The sequence below is a fragment of the Hyperolius riggenbachi genome, chromosome 7 (assembly GCF_040937935.1).
Source record: "Hyperolius riggenbachi isolate aHypRig1 chromosome 7, aHypRig1.pri, whole genome shotgun sequence".
Classification (NCBI taxonomy): domain Eukaryota; kingdom Metazoa; phylum Chordata; class Amphibia; order Anura; family Hyperoliidae; genus Hyperolius; species Hyperolius riggenbachi.
In genome coordinates, this window is record NC_090652.1 from 7164967 (window position 1) to 7182209 (window position 17243).

The window sequence follows — 17243 nt, forward strand, 5'->3', positions numbered from 1 at the left end:
GAACAGACGTCCTCGCTACCATCGCAAGGAGGTCTGGAGCTGGTGACGTCGCCTCCGCCCTGTCTCTGCCTTGCTGCCACGGAGAGCCCGGTCCCCGGCTGCCTAAGAGGGACGTATGCGAATCGCGGCTGAGTACGCTGTACCGGCCACACTAATACTAGGTGAGACCTTTCCTAGTGTTAATTGATCTATCATTGCTGGAAATCTCAGAGCGCTCCTCTCTTTTTTACTAATTTACATTCTGACATTTATTACATGGTGACATTTTTTATTGTGGGCAGGTTATGTAGCTGCTCAGTGTTCTCCCCAGAGCCTTTTAACTGGGCGGAGCGCCCGGCTGGTGGTCAGTCCCCGCCCGGCTGCTGTGATCACTACTCCCTGTCAGCAGCGTGTTTGCCGTTCTCCACACTCGTCCAGCACAGTGCTCTGCGGCTGTGGCATTGGAGCTGGCCGCTGTCACTCTGACACAATCTCCGCCCTCCTCCTCAGCTCCTGATTACAAAGCAAGACCGCGGGCAGGGCCGGCCCGCCCATGAGGCGGGGTGAGGCGGGTTCCTCAGGCGGCAGGAAGTGGAGGGGCGGCACCAGATGAATGGCTGTGACTGAGCGGAGGGGGGGGAGCCAGAGCCGCGGTGAGGGCAGCCCGACCTCTCCCTCCCTCTCCCCGGGCCGCCCTCCATGCTCCCCCCTCGGACTTTAGGCAGCAGAGTTAGCGCGCAGGGAAGCGCTGCTGTACACAGTCACAGCCTGTTACTCACCTCCCTGGATCCGATCGCCGCTCCCGCCCTGCTGGTCTCCTCTCTGCAATGTAGCCGCTGATACATTACACACGCGGCTGCTTCCTGTTTACACAGGAAGCAGCCGCGTGTGTATCAGCCGGCTAGGCAGAGAGGAGACCAGCAGGGCGGGAGCGGCGATCGGATCCAGGGAGGTGAGTAACAGGCTGTGACTGTGTACAGCAGCGCTTCCCTGCGCGCTAACTCTGCTGCCTAAAGTCCGAGGGGGGAGCATGGAGGGCGGCCCGGGGAGAGGGAGGGAGAGGTCGGGCTGCCCTCACCGCGGCTCCGGCTCCCCCCTCCGCCATTATGAGGGGGCACCTACCTGGGCAAGCTACCTATCTATCCTATACTGGGGGGCACCTACCTAATCTAACCTGTTTTGGGGGCAGCTACCTATCTATCCTATACTGGGGGGCTCCTACCTAATCTAACCTGTTTTGGGGGCAGCTACCTATCTATCCTATACTGGGGGGCACCTATCTAATCTAACCTGTACTGGGGCAGCTACCTATCTATCCTATACTGGGGGGCACCTACCTATCTATCCTATACTGGGGGGCAGCTACCTATCTAACCTATACTGGGGGGGCAGCTACCTATCTATCCTATACTGGGGGGCACCTACCTAATCTAACCTATACTGGGGGCCAGCTACCTATCTATCCTATACTGGGGGGCAGCTACCTATCTAACCTATACTGGGGGGCAGCTACCTATCTATCCTATACTGGGGGGCACCTACCTAATCTAACCTGTTTTGGGGGCAGCTACCTATCTATCCTATACTGGGGGGCACCTACCTAATCTAACCTGTACTAGGGGCAGCTACCTATCTATCCTATACTGGGGGGCACCTACCTAATCTAACCTATACTGGGGGCCAGCTACCTATCTAACCTTTACTAGGGGGCAGCTACCTATCTAACCTATACTGGGGGGCAGCTACCTATCTAACCTATACTGGGGGGCAGCTACCTATCTAACCTATACTGGGGGGCAGCTACCTATCTAACCTATACTGGGGGGCAGCTACCTATCTATCCTACACTGGGGGGCAGCTACCTATCTAACCTACACTGGGGGGCAGCTACCTATCTAACCTACACTGGGGGGCAGCTACCTATCTAACCTATACTGGGGGCAGCTACCTATCTATCCTATACTGGGGGGCACCTACCTAATCTAACCTGTACTGGGGGCAGCTACCTATCTATCCTATACTGGGGGGCACCTACCTAATCTAACCTGTACTGGGGGGCAGCTACCTATCTAACCTATACTGGGGGGCAGCTACCTATCTAACCTATACTGGGGGCAGCTACCTATCTATCCTATACTGGGGGCAGCTACCTATCTATCCTATACTGGGGGGCACCTACCTAATCTAACCTGTACTGGGGGCAGCTACCTATCTATCCTATACTGGGGGGCACCTACCTAATCTAACCTGTACTGGGGGGCAGCTACCTATCTAACCTATGCTGGGGGGCAGCTACCTATCTAACCTATGCTGGGGGGCAGCTACCTGTCTAACCTATGCTGGGGGCAGCTACCTATCTAATCTATACTGGGGGCACCTACCTAATCTAACCTGTACTGGGGGCACCTACCTAATCTAACCTATACTAAAGGGCAGCGACCTAATCTAACCTATACTTGGGGGAAGCTACCTATCTAACCTATACTGGGGGCACTTATCTAACCTGTATTGGGGGCACCTACCTACCTAGCTAGCCTATACAGGTGGCAACTATACTGGCTACCTATACTGGGGGTACCTACCTATCTAACCTATGCTGGGGGCAACTATACTGGCTACCTATATTGGAGGCACCTACCTAGCTAACCTGTACTGGGGGCACCTACTTATCTAACTTATACCGGGGGGGGGGGGGTGCCTGCCTATCTAACATACTGGGGGCAACTATACTGGCTACCTATACTGGAGGCAACTACCTGGCTAACCTATACTGGGGGCAACTTTACTGGCTCACCCATGCCTGGCCACCTATACTCTGGGGGGACCTATAGCTGGTTACCTATACCGGGGGGGGGGGGGCGCAATTTTTACACCCTCGCCCTGGGTGCATTTTAGCCTAGAAACTGCACTGTTGCCGCCGGCCTCCGAGTCCGATGACTCTGAGCTCTGCGGCCTCTCCTGTCTCCTCCAAGGCTGCACGCTGGTGACGCTGCCTAGTGCCTAAGCCTGCTGATTTGATGGCGGCGGCTGCCGCCCGCTCTGCTGCCCTGGCTGCGGCTGATTGTCACGGTCAGTCACTGAGCAGCGAGCGCCGCCGACGTGTCGATAATGATGATAAGGCTGGCTGGCTGCCGCCACTCATGTTTTGTAGAAATATTGGGGGGGGGGGGGGGGGGCGCCTTTACGATCTTTGCCTCAGGCAGCAGAAAGTCCAGGACCGGCCCTGACAGCGGGAGCTTTGAAGGAGGAGCACACAGAGAAAGAACTGAGGACGTGGGCTTGCTGTGTTCCCTCTGATGAGTCACTCACTGATCTGCCTGAGTGAGTAGTGCAGAGAACGGCTCTCCTCCTCCTGTCTTCCCATCATGCAGGACATTTCCCAGCACGTTCCCCAGCCTCCCCCGATCAGAGGTCACAGCACAGAGAACAGAGCAGCGCTCGTTCATTCCGGGGAGAGCAGCAGCAGGACAGATGGTTATCTGATAGCAGTAATGGTCCCCCAGCAAGGGAATCCTTGTGATGACTGTCAGCTGCCGTCTCTGTGCTACCGAGACAGGTATTAAACAACTTTACAGCCACTACTGCTTCCCTTCCCCCACTGCTCTGCCCGGAGAGGTTACATAGCTAGCTGTCCTGGACATCAGTCTGCAGACTTCCTGCACTGTGCTGTCCACTCACAAACATTTTCTTTTCTGCATTAGTCTGTCTCCCTCTTATACATTTCTCTCTCACACACTTTCTCCCTCTGTTTTTCTTTCCCAGTCCTTTTCACACACTCTCTCTGTCCCTCAAAGAATCTATCTCCCTCCCAGACACTCACACCTATTCCTTATATTCACTTCTTCTACTGAACCCTCCTCTCTCCTCTATATACTGTATTTCCTGTATACAGTATGTATGTTTGTTTACTAGTGCTTGATTTTTAAGGGGAGAAGCCACAGCAGAAACCCCCAAGCACTTTTATTTTCCTTTGTAGTGCATGCTGTTTAGCCATAGACAAACAAGCATGTCTACACTGGGTTTGCTACTGCTATGACAGCCAAAACTATTGTGAGACTTTTTGAGTTAGATAACAAAACAGTCTGTGGGGATGTGTGGTTTTGGGCCTAAATTAGTCACCCTGTCTACAGCCCCTTTCTGGTATGAATCCGGCTTTGACAGCACTTTATCGGATTGCATATCAAAACATTCAGTGCAAGATGCCTTTCTCCATTAGCATCACTTAGTGTAATCCTCTCTCCCTATCGGAAATGCCTAGCATGATTACCTCACCAGGTAACAACCAGCGTGCTCCACCTACTCTTCTCCCCAGCATGATCCTCCCTGTCCATTCTCACCTAGTAGTAGCAGACATCACCCTCTTTCCCCACCCATCGTGACCATAATTTCCCACCCGGCTACTTTTTCATGCCACCCGGCTGGAAAAAAATTCTGGGGAGAACACTGCTGCTCCTAGCTGTTTTGGCTGTTAGAGACAGCTGTAAACAGCTAATTCCTGTCTGTGAACCTTGTTACATTGTGGCAGTTTGCCCAGAGTACCGCGGTACTCAGAGCTTCTTGTGGGAGGGGTTTCAGCACAATATCAGCCATACAGCGCCCCCTGATGGTCTGTTTGTGAAAAGCATTATATTTTTCATGTAAAAGGGGGTATCAGCTACTGATTGGGATAAAGTTCAATTCTAGGTTGGAGTTTCTCTTTAAGCCTGTGTGTAACCCTTTGAATGCAGTTCTAGTAAAAAAAAAAAAAAATGCTGGTTGTATATAATATGCTGTAAATAATCTATTAGAACAGAGCGAGAGGCTTTCCACTGCCTTTCAACTGCTTGTGTGAAAGTGCCCTAACTGCTGCATATATTTGCATAACATTTACACAGTCTGCATGAACTTGGAAATATTTGCATCTCACTGATCATGGCTCAGTCCTGAGCTACTCTAAAGACTGCAGAGTGATTGCAGATGGATAGGACACTCATTGCAAATGCATGCAACACTGTGCATCAGCAGCACATGTGCAGGCAGGGTTGCCACCTCACAACTTTAAATACCGGCACATCTAAGTTATACAGGTTCTGGCGCTACTCGCACATAATCAGTGCCTAAACTGCATCTAACTAGCCACAAGGCATGTAGAATTCATATGTGCTGGTATTCATGAGGTGGCAACCCTGTACAGTGCAGGGAAGTCAGCACTGTCTGTCCACAGCTCAGCTGCAACCAACAGAAGATGCCACAGATGACAATGGCCTTGTCCCTATGAGCTTACACTCTAAAGCTGGCCATACACTGGCCCGATTTGCGCCCGTTTCGACAGCAGATTCGATCACTGGGATCGAATCTGCTGCCAATCGTTCACGCTACACGCCGAATTTCGATCCATTTCGTCCGATCCCGTCGATCGCGCCGTGCGGAAAATAACAGTCGATCGCCCGCGGGTAAAGAGCGCATCGCTAGCGGCGTTCGAGTGCCCGACGACCGACGCAATAGAGCCCGCATACAGTACCTGCTCCGCTGCCGCGACTCCAGTCCCCGGTCACCGCTGCTCTGTCTGCGCTCTGGTCTCCAGGTCCGGCATGCCTCACTTCTTCTAGCCCGGCAGGAAGTTTAAACAGTAGAGCGCCCTCTACTGTTTAAACTTCCTGCCGGGCTAGAAGAAGTGAGGCATGCCGGACCTGGAGACCAGAGCGCAGACAGAGCAGCGGTGACCGGGGGACTGCAGTCGCGCCGGCGGAGCAGGTAATGTATGCGGGCGGGCGGGGGCAGCTGCAGCAGCACCACCACAACAGATTGTGAACGGTTTCAGGCTGAAATCGGTTCACAATCTGTTTGCTGTAAAGGTAGCCATACGATCCCTCTCTGATCAGATTCGACCAGAGAGGGATCTATCTGTTGGTCGAATCTGATGGCAAATCGACCAGTGTATGGCCACCTTAAAGGTACACTCGTCAGATTAGCAGCAGATAGATCATCAGATGGAATTCTGATCTACCTGATGTGTAAAAGGAACATTTTTTTACCAGGATAGAATTCCAATAGATTTCAGTTTGAAATCTATTGAAAACCGATCTGATGGCGTTTTTTCGCCATCAGATTTCCATTAGGGCCAATGCAAAATTATAAGCAATCTCATCAGATCGACCTAGATTTTCCACCCTGCCAGTTCGATGGAAATCCATCGAAATCGATCAAAATCGGCCGTCGATCGGTCGATTGGGCAACCGATTTGCAATCGATCGGCCAGAAAATCGGCTGAGTGTATGGGCCCCTTAAAGGATGTAGATCTGGAACCTAAGAGAGTAATCACCTGATTACTACGCTGTTGGGCTGCCTGGCCAGCCGGTCCACCTCCTCCATGGAGATCTGATCGACTTTATTATATACCTGCAGAGGGAAAAAACACAAAGGAAGAGAGAGCTGTTATTACATCTGCCCGTATATCTCAGCAATTGTACATACATACAGTACAGCTGCATAAGCTTAAAGAGAACCAGAGACGAAGCACCCTCTTGTATTTTACCTTATAAATCAGTGGGAACATGACAGTAAACACCTAATCTGCTCTTTGTTTCATTGTTCTCTGTGTAATCTGACTGTTCTCACCTCTGATAAGAATCCCCCACTAAACACTCAGTCTAGCTTTGCTACGGAAAGATTATAGCTGAGTCTGTCTTCTCTGGTGTCTTTTCAAGCCCAAGCCTGCCCCCTTGTGGCTCTGCTATAATGACTCAGCTATAATTATTCCCTGCAAAGCCAGACTGAATGCTCAGTCCGGGATTCTTATCACAGCTGATAACAGACACTTTTAGCAGTGAGGATGAAACAGAGAGCATGGTAAGTGTTTTCTCTAATGTTCTTAATGATATATATGGTAAAATACACAAAGGTGCTTAATTTCTGGTTCCCTTTAAAGAGGCAACTGGCATTCTTTAACAGGAAATAAATATGGCAGCCTCTATATCCCTCTCACTTCAAGTGTCCCTTTAAAGAGGAGCTGTCAGCCATACTATCTCAGAAAAAAAACAAAACACATACTGTTTATAAGCAGACAAATACTTGCTCTAATCACATAACATATGTATTGCACTGTCCACATTTTGATTTTAGTGAGTTTTGCTACAGAAGAAAGAAAGAAAGAAAGAGAGAAAGAAAGAAAGAAAGAAAGAAAGAAAGAAAGAGAGAAAGAAAGAAAGAGAGAAAGAGAGAAAGAAAGAAAGAGAGAAAGAAAGAAAGAAAGAAAGAGAGAAAGAAAGAAAGAAAGAGAGAAAGAAAGAAAGAAAGAGAGAAAGAAAGAAAGAAAGAAAGAAAGAAAGAAAGAAAGAAAGAAAGAAAAAATCCTTAGCATTTCCCATTTTAACTGTGGCTATTTTGAAGCCAATCCTGATGTCATTTCCTCCCTTACTCTGCCTGATTTCCCCACCCTTCACTATAGAAAGTGCATTGTTTCAGCATGAGAAATATTGGCCAATCAGAGAGGAACAGAGGTGTGGGAGGAGAAAACAGGGAGAAAGAGGCTTCAACCAATCAGGTTGCATTAGTTAAGTCTAAGGGGAAACAAAGAAGCAAAAAGCACAACCCAGCATGCCCTGCAACTTACTTTATGCTGAAATGTACTAAATTAGAGTCAGGGAAACTGGGGAACGATCATTTATCAACAAGTAATAGTGATTTTAACTTTTGGATTGCCTGGTTAGCATCCTTATTACTTGTTTACCAGATAAAAATAAATAATTGATTCTTGATTTTATGCCCGACAGTTACACTTTAAATGTGACGGACTGAAGCTAACAACTTAGTAAACAGTGGAAACGTTCTGCCTGTTTTCTAGGAATAGAGTAATACAGCACAACTTCCATCATGCACCACACATCCAGCTGGCAGCATATACTCCCACAAGGGGTATCAGGCTTACTCTCCGCAGCTCTGAACTCCCGTCCTGTCACTCAGCGACAGCCGAAACCCCTCGTCAGACCAGCCTTCTGGGACAAATTACACGTAAAACATTCATGGTCCCCATTAAAAATATATAGAGACTGCCATAAACTTATTCTACACCTGCCGGGGTATGTACATTCAGGCAGAGGACACAGTGGTGACCCCGAGGAGGGCACGGCGGCGACCCCGAGGGGGGCACGGCGGCGACCCCGAGGAGGGCACGGCGGCGACCCCGAGGAGGGCAAGGAACTTAGAGACACATTTATTGCTTGAGACCTCTAAATAGATCTTATTCAGAACATGCGGTTTCTCCAGCGGCCAATCAGACGCATCCTCACTATGCCTGACTGCTGATGGGAACATGTGAGCTGCAGATTGGCTACCAGAACCGGTATACTGCGGAGCTGTCAGTGTGGGATCTGTCATATCAAGAACTACTACAGAAAGCACTGTCTATTAAAGTGGAGCTGAACTCTTGCGCACTCGGTCCCCGGTTCAAATCCCAGCCAGGTCAACTTATGCAAGGAGTTTGTATGTTCTCCCCATGTCTGCGTGGGTTTCCTCCGAGCACTCTGGTTTCCTCCCACATCCCCAAAAACATACAGATAAGTTAATTGGCTTCCCCCTAAAAATTAGCCCTAGACTGCAACACATACACTACACGATACATACATAGCCATATGACTATGGTAGGGATTAGATTGTGAGCTCCTATGAGGGACAGTTAGTGACGACAATATATATATACTGTACAGCGCTGCAGAAGATGTTGGCGCTATATAAATACTAAATAATAATAATAATAATAACTCGTGCACAGGACAGAAGGAAAACAGAGAAATGGACCCTGTATGTATTTAGAGAGTTTAGCCTTATTCCTCCCCATCGGTGACTAATCAAGTTATAATTTGATCTCTCAGCTGTGTCAGCTGGCTGCCTCGGCAGAGCAGCTAATTTATAAACACAGGATGTTAACCCTATGTCTGCTTCTGTGAAAGCAGGAAGTAGAAACACTGCAGACGTATTGCAGGAATTGTATCAGCTGCAACAAAGACATTTTTCTGTAAAGGTTATTCTGCTGTTGCTTATCTTTTAGAGCAGAGAGGAAGTTCTGAGTTCAGGTCCACTTTAACTGGTCTTCTAGGTTTCCCAGTTAGGATAGTTTTATAGAATTGAACACACATTCACACACACGACCAGCACTGCAGCTGAGTCCCCTATGACATCAGCAGTCACGTGACTTACATAGAGGCGGGGCATGTACACTGTTCCCAACAATCACATACACAACCACCACTGCAGCTGTGTCCTCTATGACATCAGCACAGTCACGTGACTTACATAGAGACAGGGCATGTACACTGTTCCCGACAATCACACACACGACCAGCACCGCAGCTGTGTCCCCTATGACATCAGCACAGTCACGTGACTTACATAGAGGCAGGGCATGTACACTCTGTTCCCAACGATCACATCGATGAAGTCATCAGGGCTGCAATCTTCTCTGAACAGAACCTCCGCGTTAAACATTTCTGCAAAAGTTAAGGAGCACTCCACAAGCAAGTACTGAAGCCTCATTAACACTATAGGTGCTGCCGTGCGCATTTCAACAGCGTGTATAGTATGCAGTCAGCAAGAACATCAGAAGTGCATAGAGAGTGTTAGAATTTAAGTATTATATTCGTAGGCCTCAGTTACTTTAACTGAGGGTAGTTTAAAGACTTGATTTGCAGAGTCTCCCTTTAAAGAGGATTTCTAGAAGCACTGAAGAAGTGTGATTCGGTCTCCCAAGGCTGTATCAGAGATATCTAGTGCAGAGGCCAGACCAGCTGGCGACGAACAACATAAACATGAGCCATTGTTATGAAAATGATCTCACAAGAACAGTAAACCTTGCCTTCTTCAGAACACGATGACCGGTGCCTGGAAATTGACTTTTCCAGGGCATGCGCAGTAAAGACCGTGCCTGTCACATCACACGGTTTTATCAGCCAATAGCAGGCGATAAGTTCCTGCTCAGATGATGTCACATTTAACTCTTTAGTGGTGGGTACTAGAGCAGTTGACGGGCTCCAGAGAGCCACTTCTGACTACTGCTGCTTCTTCTGAGGTCTAGCTGATGACTTCCACCCCTTACTTTTATTTGTAATGTATTGTCATTATCTATCTGTATGCTGTATATAGGCCTCAGTGCCACGTAGCATAGATGTAACATAAGAGAGGCCTGATCTAGCCATTAGAGATAGATCAAGTATGCAAGTAACGCAAAGAGGACTTACTACAAACCAATTGCTTCGCTGAGATCTAGCTGTTAGAGATAAGCCTCTGTATATCTGTTTACTGAATAAACTCCTTGAAACTGTGATGACGCCTAAGAAGTTCCATCTCCTATGCTGCTTGCTGTGATTAGAGTCAAGTTATCACACTTCCTGTGATATGGTGCCGAACGAAGGTGTATTGTGGTTGCCCATAGCAACCAACGTGTACATTCTTACAGAGAGCGCTTCTGACGTTCATTCTATGTGCGCTGTGGAGCAGTATGATGCGCTATCGCACTGCTGCGTGCATTTTAGGCAAAGCGTATTGCTGATCACTGTAATGAATGGGATCAGCAGCGCAACGCAGATGATGTGCGATGTGTTTGCCTGATGTGAATGATGCCCATGGGCTAAGCCACACTGTGGGCGATTTTTTTTATTTGTCAGCTCTGCATTCTATTTTTTTTTTTTTTTTTTTTTTTAACCTCTCCCATTGACTTACATTAAAATCTCAGTAAAATCGCAGTGATTGCAATTCTTCGAAAAATCGCAATCACAGCAATATTGCTGCAACTTTAATGCGGGTCAATGGGAGAGAGTTTTTAGAAACGCAGCGCTGATGGATGGAAAAGGGTGGCTCAGTCCTGAACAGACAATGGCTCTACTCACCAATGACAATCTGCAAAAAGATCAGGAGCAGAGCGGGTCACCCAGAGCAGCCAATCAGAATCTCTGCACCGCGTGGCTGATTGGTGGATCTGGGCGTCAATCTTGCAGCACAATAAAAACTGATGTTACAACACACTAGTGAACAAAATTGGCAAGTCTGGAAAATGGGATTAAAGAGGACCAGTGGAGCATGAGCCTGTAATGTAAGGTTCTCTATTACTGCTGCAAGGACTAGTGGGTTATTCCTTCACCTGCTCGCCCATAAGAGATGAAAAACTATCTATAACAAGTAACTTGTCTATATATCTTATCTAAAGTTTACACAGCATATCTAGCTGGAAACCGCTTCAACAGTTTATGATCTTTATTCCTGTGATACGAGGGCAGCCATGTTCTGTTTGTCACATTACACACAGGCAAGCTGACAGCATCTCCAGCCCTCAGCCTGTGACAAATTCAGTCGCCTCGTCTCCTCCCCTCTGCCATCTCTGGCTAATAACCTCCTCCTCCTCCTCCTGCCCAGACTGAGCTCCCATCAGCCCTTTCTACAGTGCCAAGGCACTCTGAAAAAGCTGTGGGCGAGGCTTGTTTAGTTTACAGGGAATTAGTATTAAAACAAAACAAGTATTTGGCTTGAGGAATGCCCTATAAACAATATGAAAGGAACATAATTATGCAATGAGCAAAAGTTTATCTCGGATCCACTTTAATATCAGAAACAATGCCCCTCCATTCACGAGACAGCCACTTTTCCAAAGCTCGGTGGCCACCCTTACCTGCGTTGGCAAGGCACACCCCCAGCTCAGCAGCCACCAATCAGCCCACGGCTGCCGAGGTGGGGGAAGCCTGAGGCAACAGAGGTGGTGATGACAAAAGAGACTCCGTAACAAAAATGTCATCCTGTTTTTTATCATCCTACAAGTTCAAAAAGCTATTCTAATGTGTTCTGGCTAACTGCAGCACTTTATACTATCACTGTCTCTGTAATAAATCAATGTATCTTTCCCCTGTCAGACTTGTCGGCCTGTGTCTGGAAGGCTGCCAAGTTCTTCAGTGTTGTGGTTCTGCTATGAACTCCCTCTTCCAGGCCCCTCTATGCACACTGCCTGTGTGTTATTTAGGATTAGAGCAGCTTCTCTCTTCTCTCTTATCTTTTACAAGCTGGATAAATCGTCCTCTGAGCTGGCTGGGCTTTCACATACTGAGGAAATTCAGACAAGGGCAAAGCTGTTTGCAGGAAGAAAAGAGCAGCCTGAAACTTCAGTGCATGAGAACAGGGGGAAAGAAACACACAAATGATCTCTTGAGATTCAAAAGGAAGGGTGTATACAGCCTGCTTGTGTATGGATGTATTTTCTATGTGTGGACATGCTGTACATCAACCTACTTCCTGTTTTGGTGGCCATTTTGTTTGTTTATAAACAAACTTTTAAAAACAGTTTTTAACCACTTTTAATGCGGCGGGGAGCAGCAAAATTGTGACAGAGGGTAATAGGAGACGTCCCCTAACGCACTGGTATGTTTACTTTTGTGCGATTTTAACAATACAGATTCTCTTTAAAAACTGTGACCAAGGATTGACCTTCATCCCAATCAGTAGCTGATACCCCCTTTCCCACGAGAAATCTTTTCCTTTTCACAAACAGATCATCAGGGGGCGCTGTATGGCTGATATTGTGGTGAAACCCCTCCCACAGTGTGATGTCAGGACCATGGTTCTCACATCACACTGTGGGAGCCTTGTTGCATTGTGGGAATTAACAGCTGTTTCCAACTGCCAAAAAAAAGCAAGCAGCATCTCCTTCCACTGACATCACCTGCCAGCAGTAAAAAGGTCACCATGTGGTAAATGTCAGAATGTAAATCGGGGATAGGAAAGATTTTACAACGGGCAAACACTGACTAAATCATTAATACATAATTATTGTAAAAATGAAGCACTTTTGTTCATTACGTTATTTTCACTGGAGTTCCCCTTTAAGAAAAAAAAACGTTAGTGTAAATTGAGTGTAAAAAATAAAGTAATAAAAAGATGTACAAGCACTCCACCTAGTGGTGGCATAAGAGAACATTCAATTGTGGTTATTTTTATTGTAACTATTTAAAGTGGATCCGAAATAAACTCCTCCAGCACCTTGGCACTTTGAGACCTATGTAGCAAGGGCTTATGGGAGCTCAGCCTGGGCAGGAAGAGGAGGAGGTGGTGTTACTAGCCAGAGATTTCAGAGGCAAGGAGGCAGAGAGGGGAGTGGAGTTTTCACAGGCTGAGGGGTGGAGATGCTGAGCAGCTTGCCTGTGTAATGAATGATGACAAGCAGAACATGGCCGCTGTCATTGTCTCACAGGAATAAATCATATACTGTTAAAGCTGTTTGCAGCTAGATTTGCTGTGTAAACTATCTAAAATTTAGATAAGATATATAGACAAGTTACTTGTTATAGTTTTTCACCTTGGATCCGCTTTAAATGACTGGCTTTACTGGCTTTGTCCCCTTGCTGGGCTGCGGACTCAGTGCTCACTTCACTTGGACAACTTTTTATTCCAAGAAGGAGACACCGAGAGCCCAATATAGTGTAGTATGCAGAAAGATATATGGTGAAATGTAATGTGAGAAAGTTATACTCACAAACTAGGGTTACCGCTAAGGCAACCACTGTAAATGCAGGTGAGGAGATTAGACCTGTCCTCACTCAGGGTTAAGATGTCGCTCTCTGTAGAGCAGGAAAAAGATAGGGGTGGGCCCCCTTCCACCAGGGGTGGACACTGTAAACTTGTAGGTAAACAGAGGCGCCAGCCGGATAAAAACAATCACTAAAAACTTGTAAAATATGCTGGGAGGTAGTGGTGGACTTGCCTCCAAAAGCAGACTAGACAACTGTCTGACATAAATACTTTATTGGTACCCCAATAGATGCAACGCGTTTCGCAGGAGAAGGCCCACCTCATCAGGTAATAAGGTAGGGGATAAACAGTAGCTATTCAACAGCACGTTTAGGCGCTAAACGGGCTGTTGAATAGCTGCTGTTTATCAATGCAAAGTTATGTCAATGCAAAGCTATGCAGCTTAAAAATGAACCAATCGAATTTTACCTCAGCAGGATTGGATTGGTTCCCGTTCAACCTGCATAAATTTGCATACAAAATTTCCATAATGCCGCATCAACTCAAAATTATTTGTATCTCATTCATCATCCTTACTCTTGTCTCCAGAACAGAAAACGTCAAACTGGCTCGTGCAGGTGACTAATGAAGTACTCTATGCGGACGCTTCCTGTTCCTGGGAGGAGCCTAGATCATCTCATGGTGGACCTGTCCGGGAGGTTCCTGGAAAAATCACGCAGTATACGCTTGACATGTGCAATGGAGCGTGGCTGTGCCTTCCTTCACATCCTCTCAAAGGACAGCTGTAGTGAGAGGGATATGGAGGCCGCCATATTTATTCCCTTTTAAGCAATACCAGTTACCTGGCTGTCCTGCTGATCCTCTGCCTCTAATACTGTTAGCCATAGCCCCTGAACAAGCATGCAGCAGATCAGGTGACTGAAGTCAGACTGGATTAGCCATATGCTTGTTTCAGGTGTGTGATTGAGCCACTTCTGCAGCCAGAGAGATCATCAGGGCTGTCAGGCAACTGGCATGGTGTAACAGGAAATACATATGGCAGCCTCCCTATCCCTCTCACTTTAGTCTTTAGTTGTCTTTTAAAGCCTGGTACACAAATACGAGGCAGGGATCGGGACTCTATACATCAGTGACAATTCAGGGACAAGACTGTACAGGTGCCACATTGCTCTAGGGGAGGAGAGCAGCGTCTGTACAGCCTCTGCCCCGCGGCGTACGACTGAAAACGAACGGGGGAGGTGAATAGGGAGAACAATCCCCTTGGCCAAATCAATCCACCGGGCAATCGGGAGTGCAGGAAGAACGCAGCGCAAAACCCACCATTCAGCTAGCGAATCGGAAGCTGCTGACGGAGGGAGTATGTTTGCATACACGAAAAGGACCACGACCTGTAAAAATCGTAAAATATAACATTTTCCGGACTGCTGTAGGTAAATCCTACGCCGCACTTGTGGCTGTTGAAGCCTGATGCTGCGTAGGACTTACGCCGCCTGCCGATCGTGTGCACCCAAGAGGGGCGTCATATGACAGCTGACATCTCCCCTCAGTCATCAGGAGCCGCCCAATTGGCTGCTAATCACGTGATCACTACGATCGCCGGCGATCGTCGCTCCCCTCCGATCTGGCCGGCATCCCCGCTCACTCTGACGCAAGTGTCGGGTCCCGGCTTGATGACATCATCAAGCCGTAACCTGGAACTTAGCGACAGTACGAGCGGGGATGCCGGCCAGAGCCGAGGGGTCCACAGCTCCTCATCGCTGGAGCCTGGAAGGCGAGTAATGGCTGCTGGCTACAGAGTGACACCTGCCTACAAGAGGGACACCATGTCCAGCTAGCCCTACCAGGGATCCGGCTGCCTAACCCCCCAAATGCGCCCCCCGGCATGTAAAATAGCCTGGTTCTTAAGGGGGGGGGGGGGGGGGGAGGCAGCGGGTCCCCAAAAGATTAAAATACACGAAAACACATAACTAAAAATTACATTTCTGCCAGAGTACAATGTGCTATGAATTACTTTTCTCGGATGTCGCTGTCACTTACAGTAGGTAGTAGGAACCAGACAGGTTTTGGACTAGCCTATCTCCTCAAGGGGAATTTTCAGGGTTTTCTTTATTTTCAAAAGCGCTTTGTGAATGGTTGTTGCTCCGTCCAACTGCCAGAATAGTGCGCAAACAGGTAGGGGACTGCCTGCCTTTTCTATATAGATCTTTTCCACAGATTGCTTTTGTAAAGAATACATTACCGAGAACCCCCATGAGGAGATGGACTAGTCAAAAACCTGTCAGATTTCTACTACCTACTGTGACAGTAGCATAGAAGAAAAGGAATTCATAGCTCATTTTACTCTGGAAGAAACATACTCCTTATTTATATGTTTTTACATGTATTTTCAGTGTTTGGCGATAGCGGTCCTTGAAGGCCAGAGATGTATTGCTTGTCACATTACTATGGCTATGATTCGCTACGTTAGGAAACAGGATACTGTATTCGTGGAGAATGAGCTGCACCAGCTTCTCGGAGCACTGAGTGAGAGGCAATGTGGAGTTGAATGAGATTCCTCCTCCTTTCTTGGGCTGCAAGGAAATAAAGAGACATCCGGTTAGGAGCGGCCTGTCAGTCTGGGCTAGACACAATCAGCATTAAAAAGAACCTGATATAAGAGAGCCATATTGCCACAAGAGGCTGCCATATTTATTCCATTTTAAACAATACCAGTTGCCTGGCTGTCCTGCTGATCCATTTGGCTACAGTAGTGTCTGAATCACACACACTTGAAACAAGCATGCAGCTAATCCAGTCACACTTCAGTCAGAGCACCTGATCTGCATGCTTGTTCAGGGGCTGTGAGTAAAAGTATTAAAGTGAACCTCCAGACTAAAAATCTACTCAGCAGCACTGAAAAGGTTTGGTGTTTCTTTAACAGTTTCACAGCATCAGAACTTTGTTTTTCTTACCAAAGCATCATTTTTAGCTGCACAGAATAAAACTGTCCGGGCATTTTTCCCCTGTTGCTGTGCAAAGCATGATGGGATTTCTGATGATGTTGTTCTCCTTCTGCTGTTTTTGAGCAATTTTTTTTTTTTTTTTTTTTTTTTAATTTGAGATTTGAAGGCTAGCGTGCGCAGCTGGGAGGGGTGATCAGGACACAGGACAGCTGGAACTGTGTCTCATGCTCCCTGTCACCTCCTTTCAACAAAAAAGATGGCTGACCCCATGAAATCACAAACATTTGCCTGTTCTTTTAAAACAGGGTGGGTAAGAGATTAGATTACCTATCTATTTTAATTAACATAACTAATGTAACTTAATGACAGTATGTTTGTTTAGGCTAAAGTTCCCCTTTAAGCACCATCTACACGATACGATTCTTTGTACGATTCGATTACAATGCTATTTACGATCTGATTAAATCAGTCATGTCCGATTGGGATTAGATTCAATTCGATTTGCCATTGCAGAACAACGGCAAATCGAATTGAATCCCGATCGGACATGTCGGATTTAATCGTATCGTAATAGAATCATACAAAGAATCGTATCGTGTAGATGGGGTTAAGGGTCAGCAGGACAGCCAGGCAACGTGCATGGTTTAAAAAGAAGTATGGCAGCCTCCATAGGTCAGTCACCCCGGGTTCCCTTTAACAAAAGGCAGGAGTGACACAGAGTCTGCCATAAATGACTTTCCTCTATGACGGTTGTCCTGATCCTCTGTCTATAACACTATCCTACTATACCAGAGGTCCCCAAACATTTTGGGTCGAGGGCCGGGTCAACATACTTCAGAC

The 17243-nt window shown here is 47.3% G+C and overlaps 1 protein-coding gene across 1 annotated transcript in view; it reads right to left on the reverse strand.

Annotated features, from left to right (window-relative positions):
• The window catches only part of DRG2 (developmentally regulated GTP binding protein 2), a 47502-nt gene that overhangs the window by 13058 nt on the left and 17201 nt on the right, over nucleotides 1-17243 (reverse strand). The window contains exons 7-9 of the mRNA XM_068243535.1: nucleotides 15941-16031; nucleotides 9346-9443; nucleotides 6281-6357 (exon numbers count right to left, since the gene is read on the reverse strand). Coding sequence (XP_068099636.1) covers nucleotides 6281-6357; nucleotides 9346-9443; nucleotides 15941-16031 — 266 coding nt within the window. The remainder of the gene's footprint in view (nucleotides 1-6280; nucleotides 6358-9345; nucleotides 9444-15940; nucleotides 16032-17243) is intronic.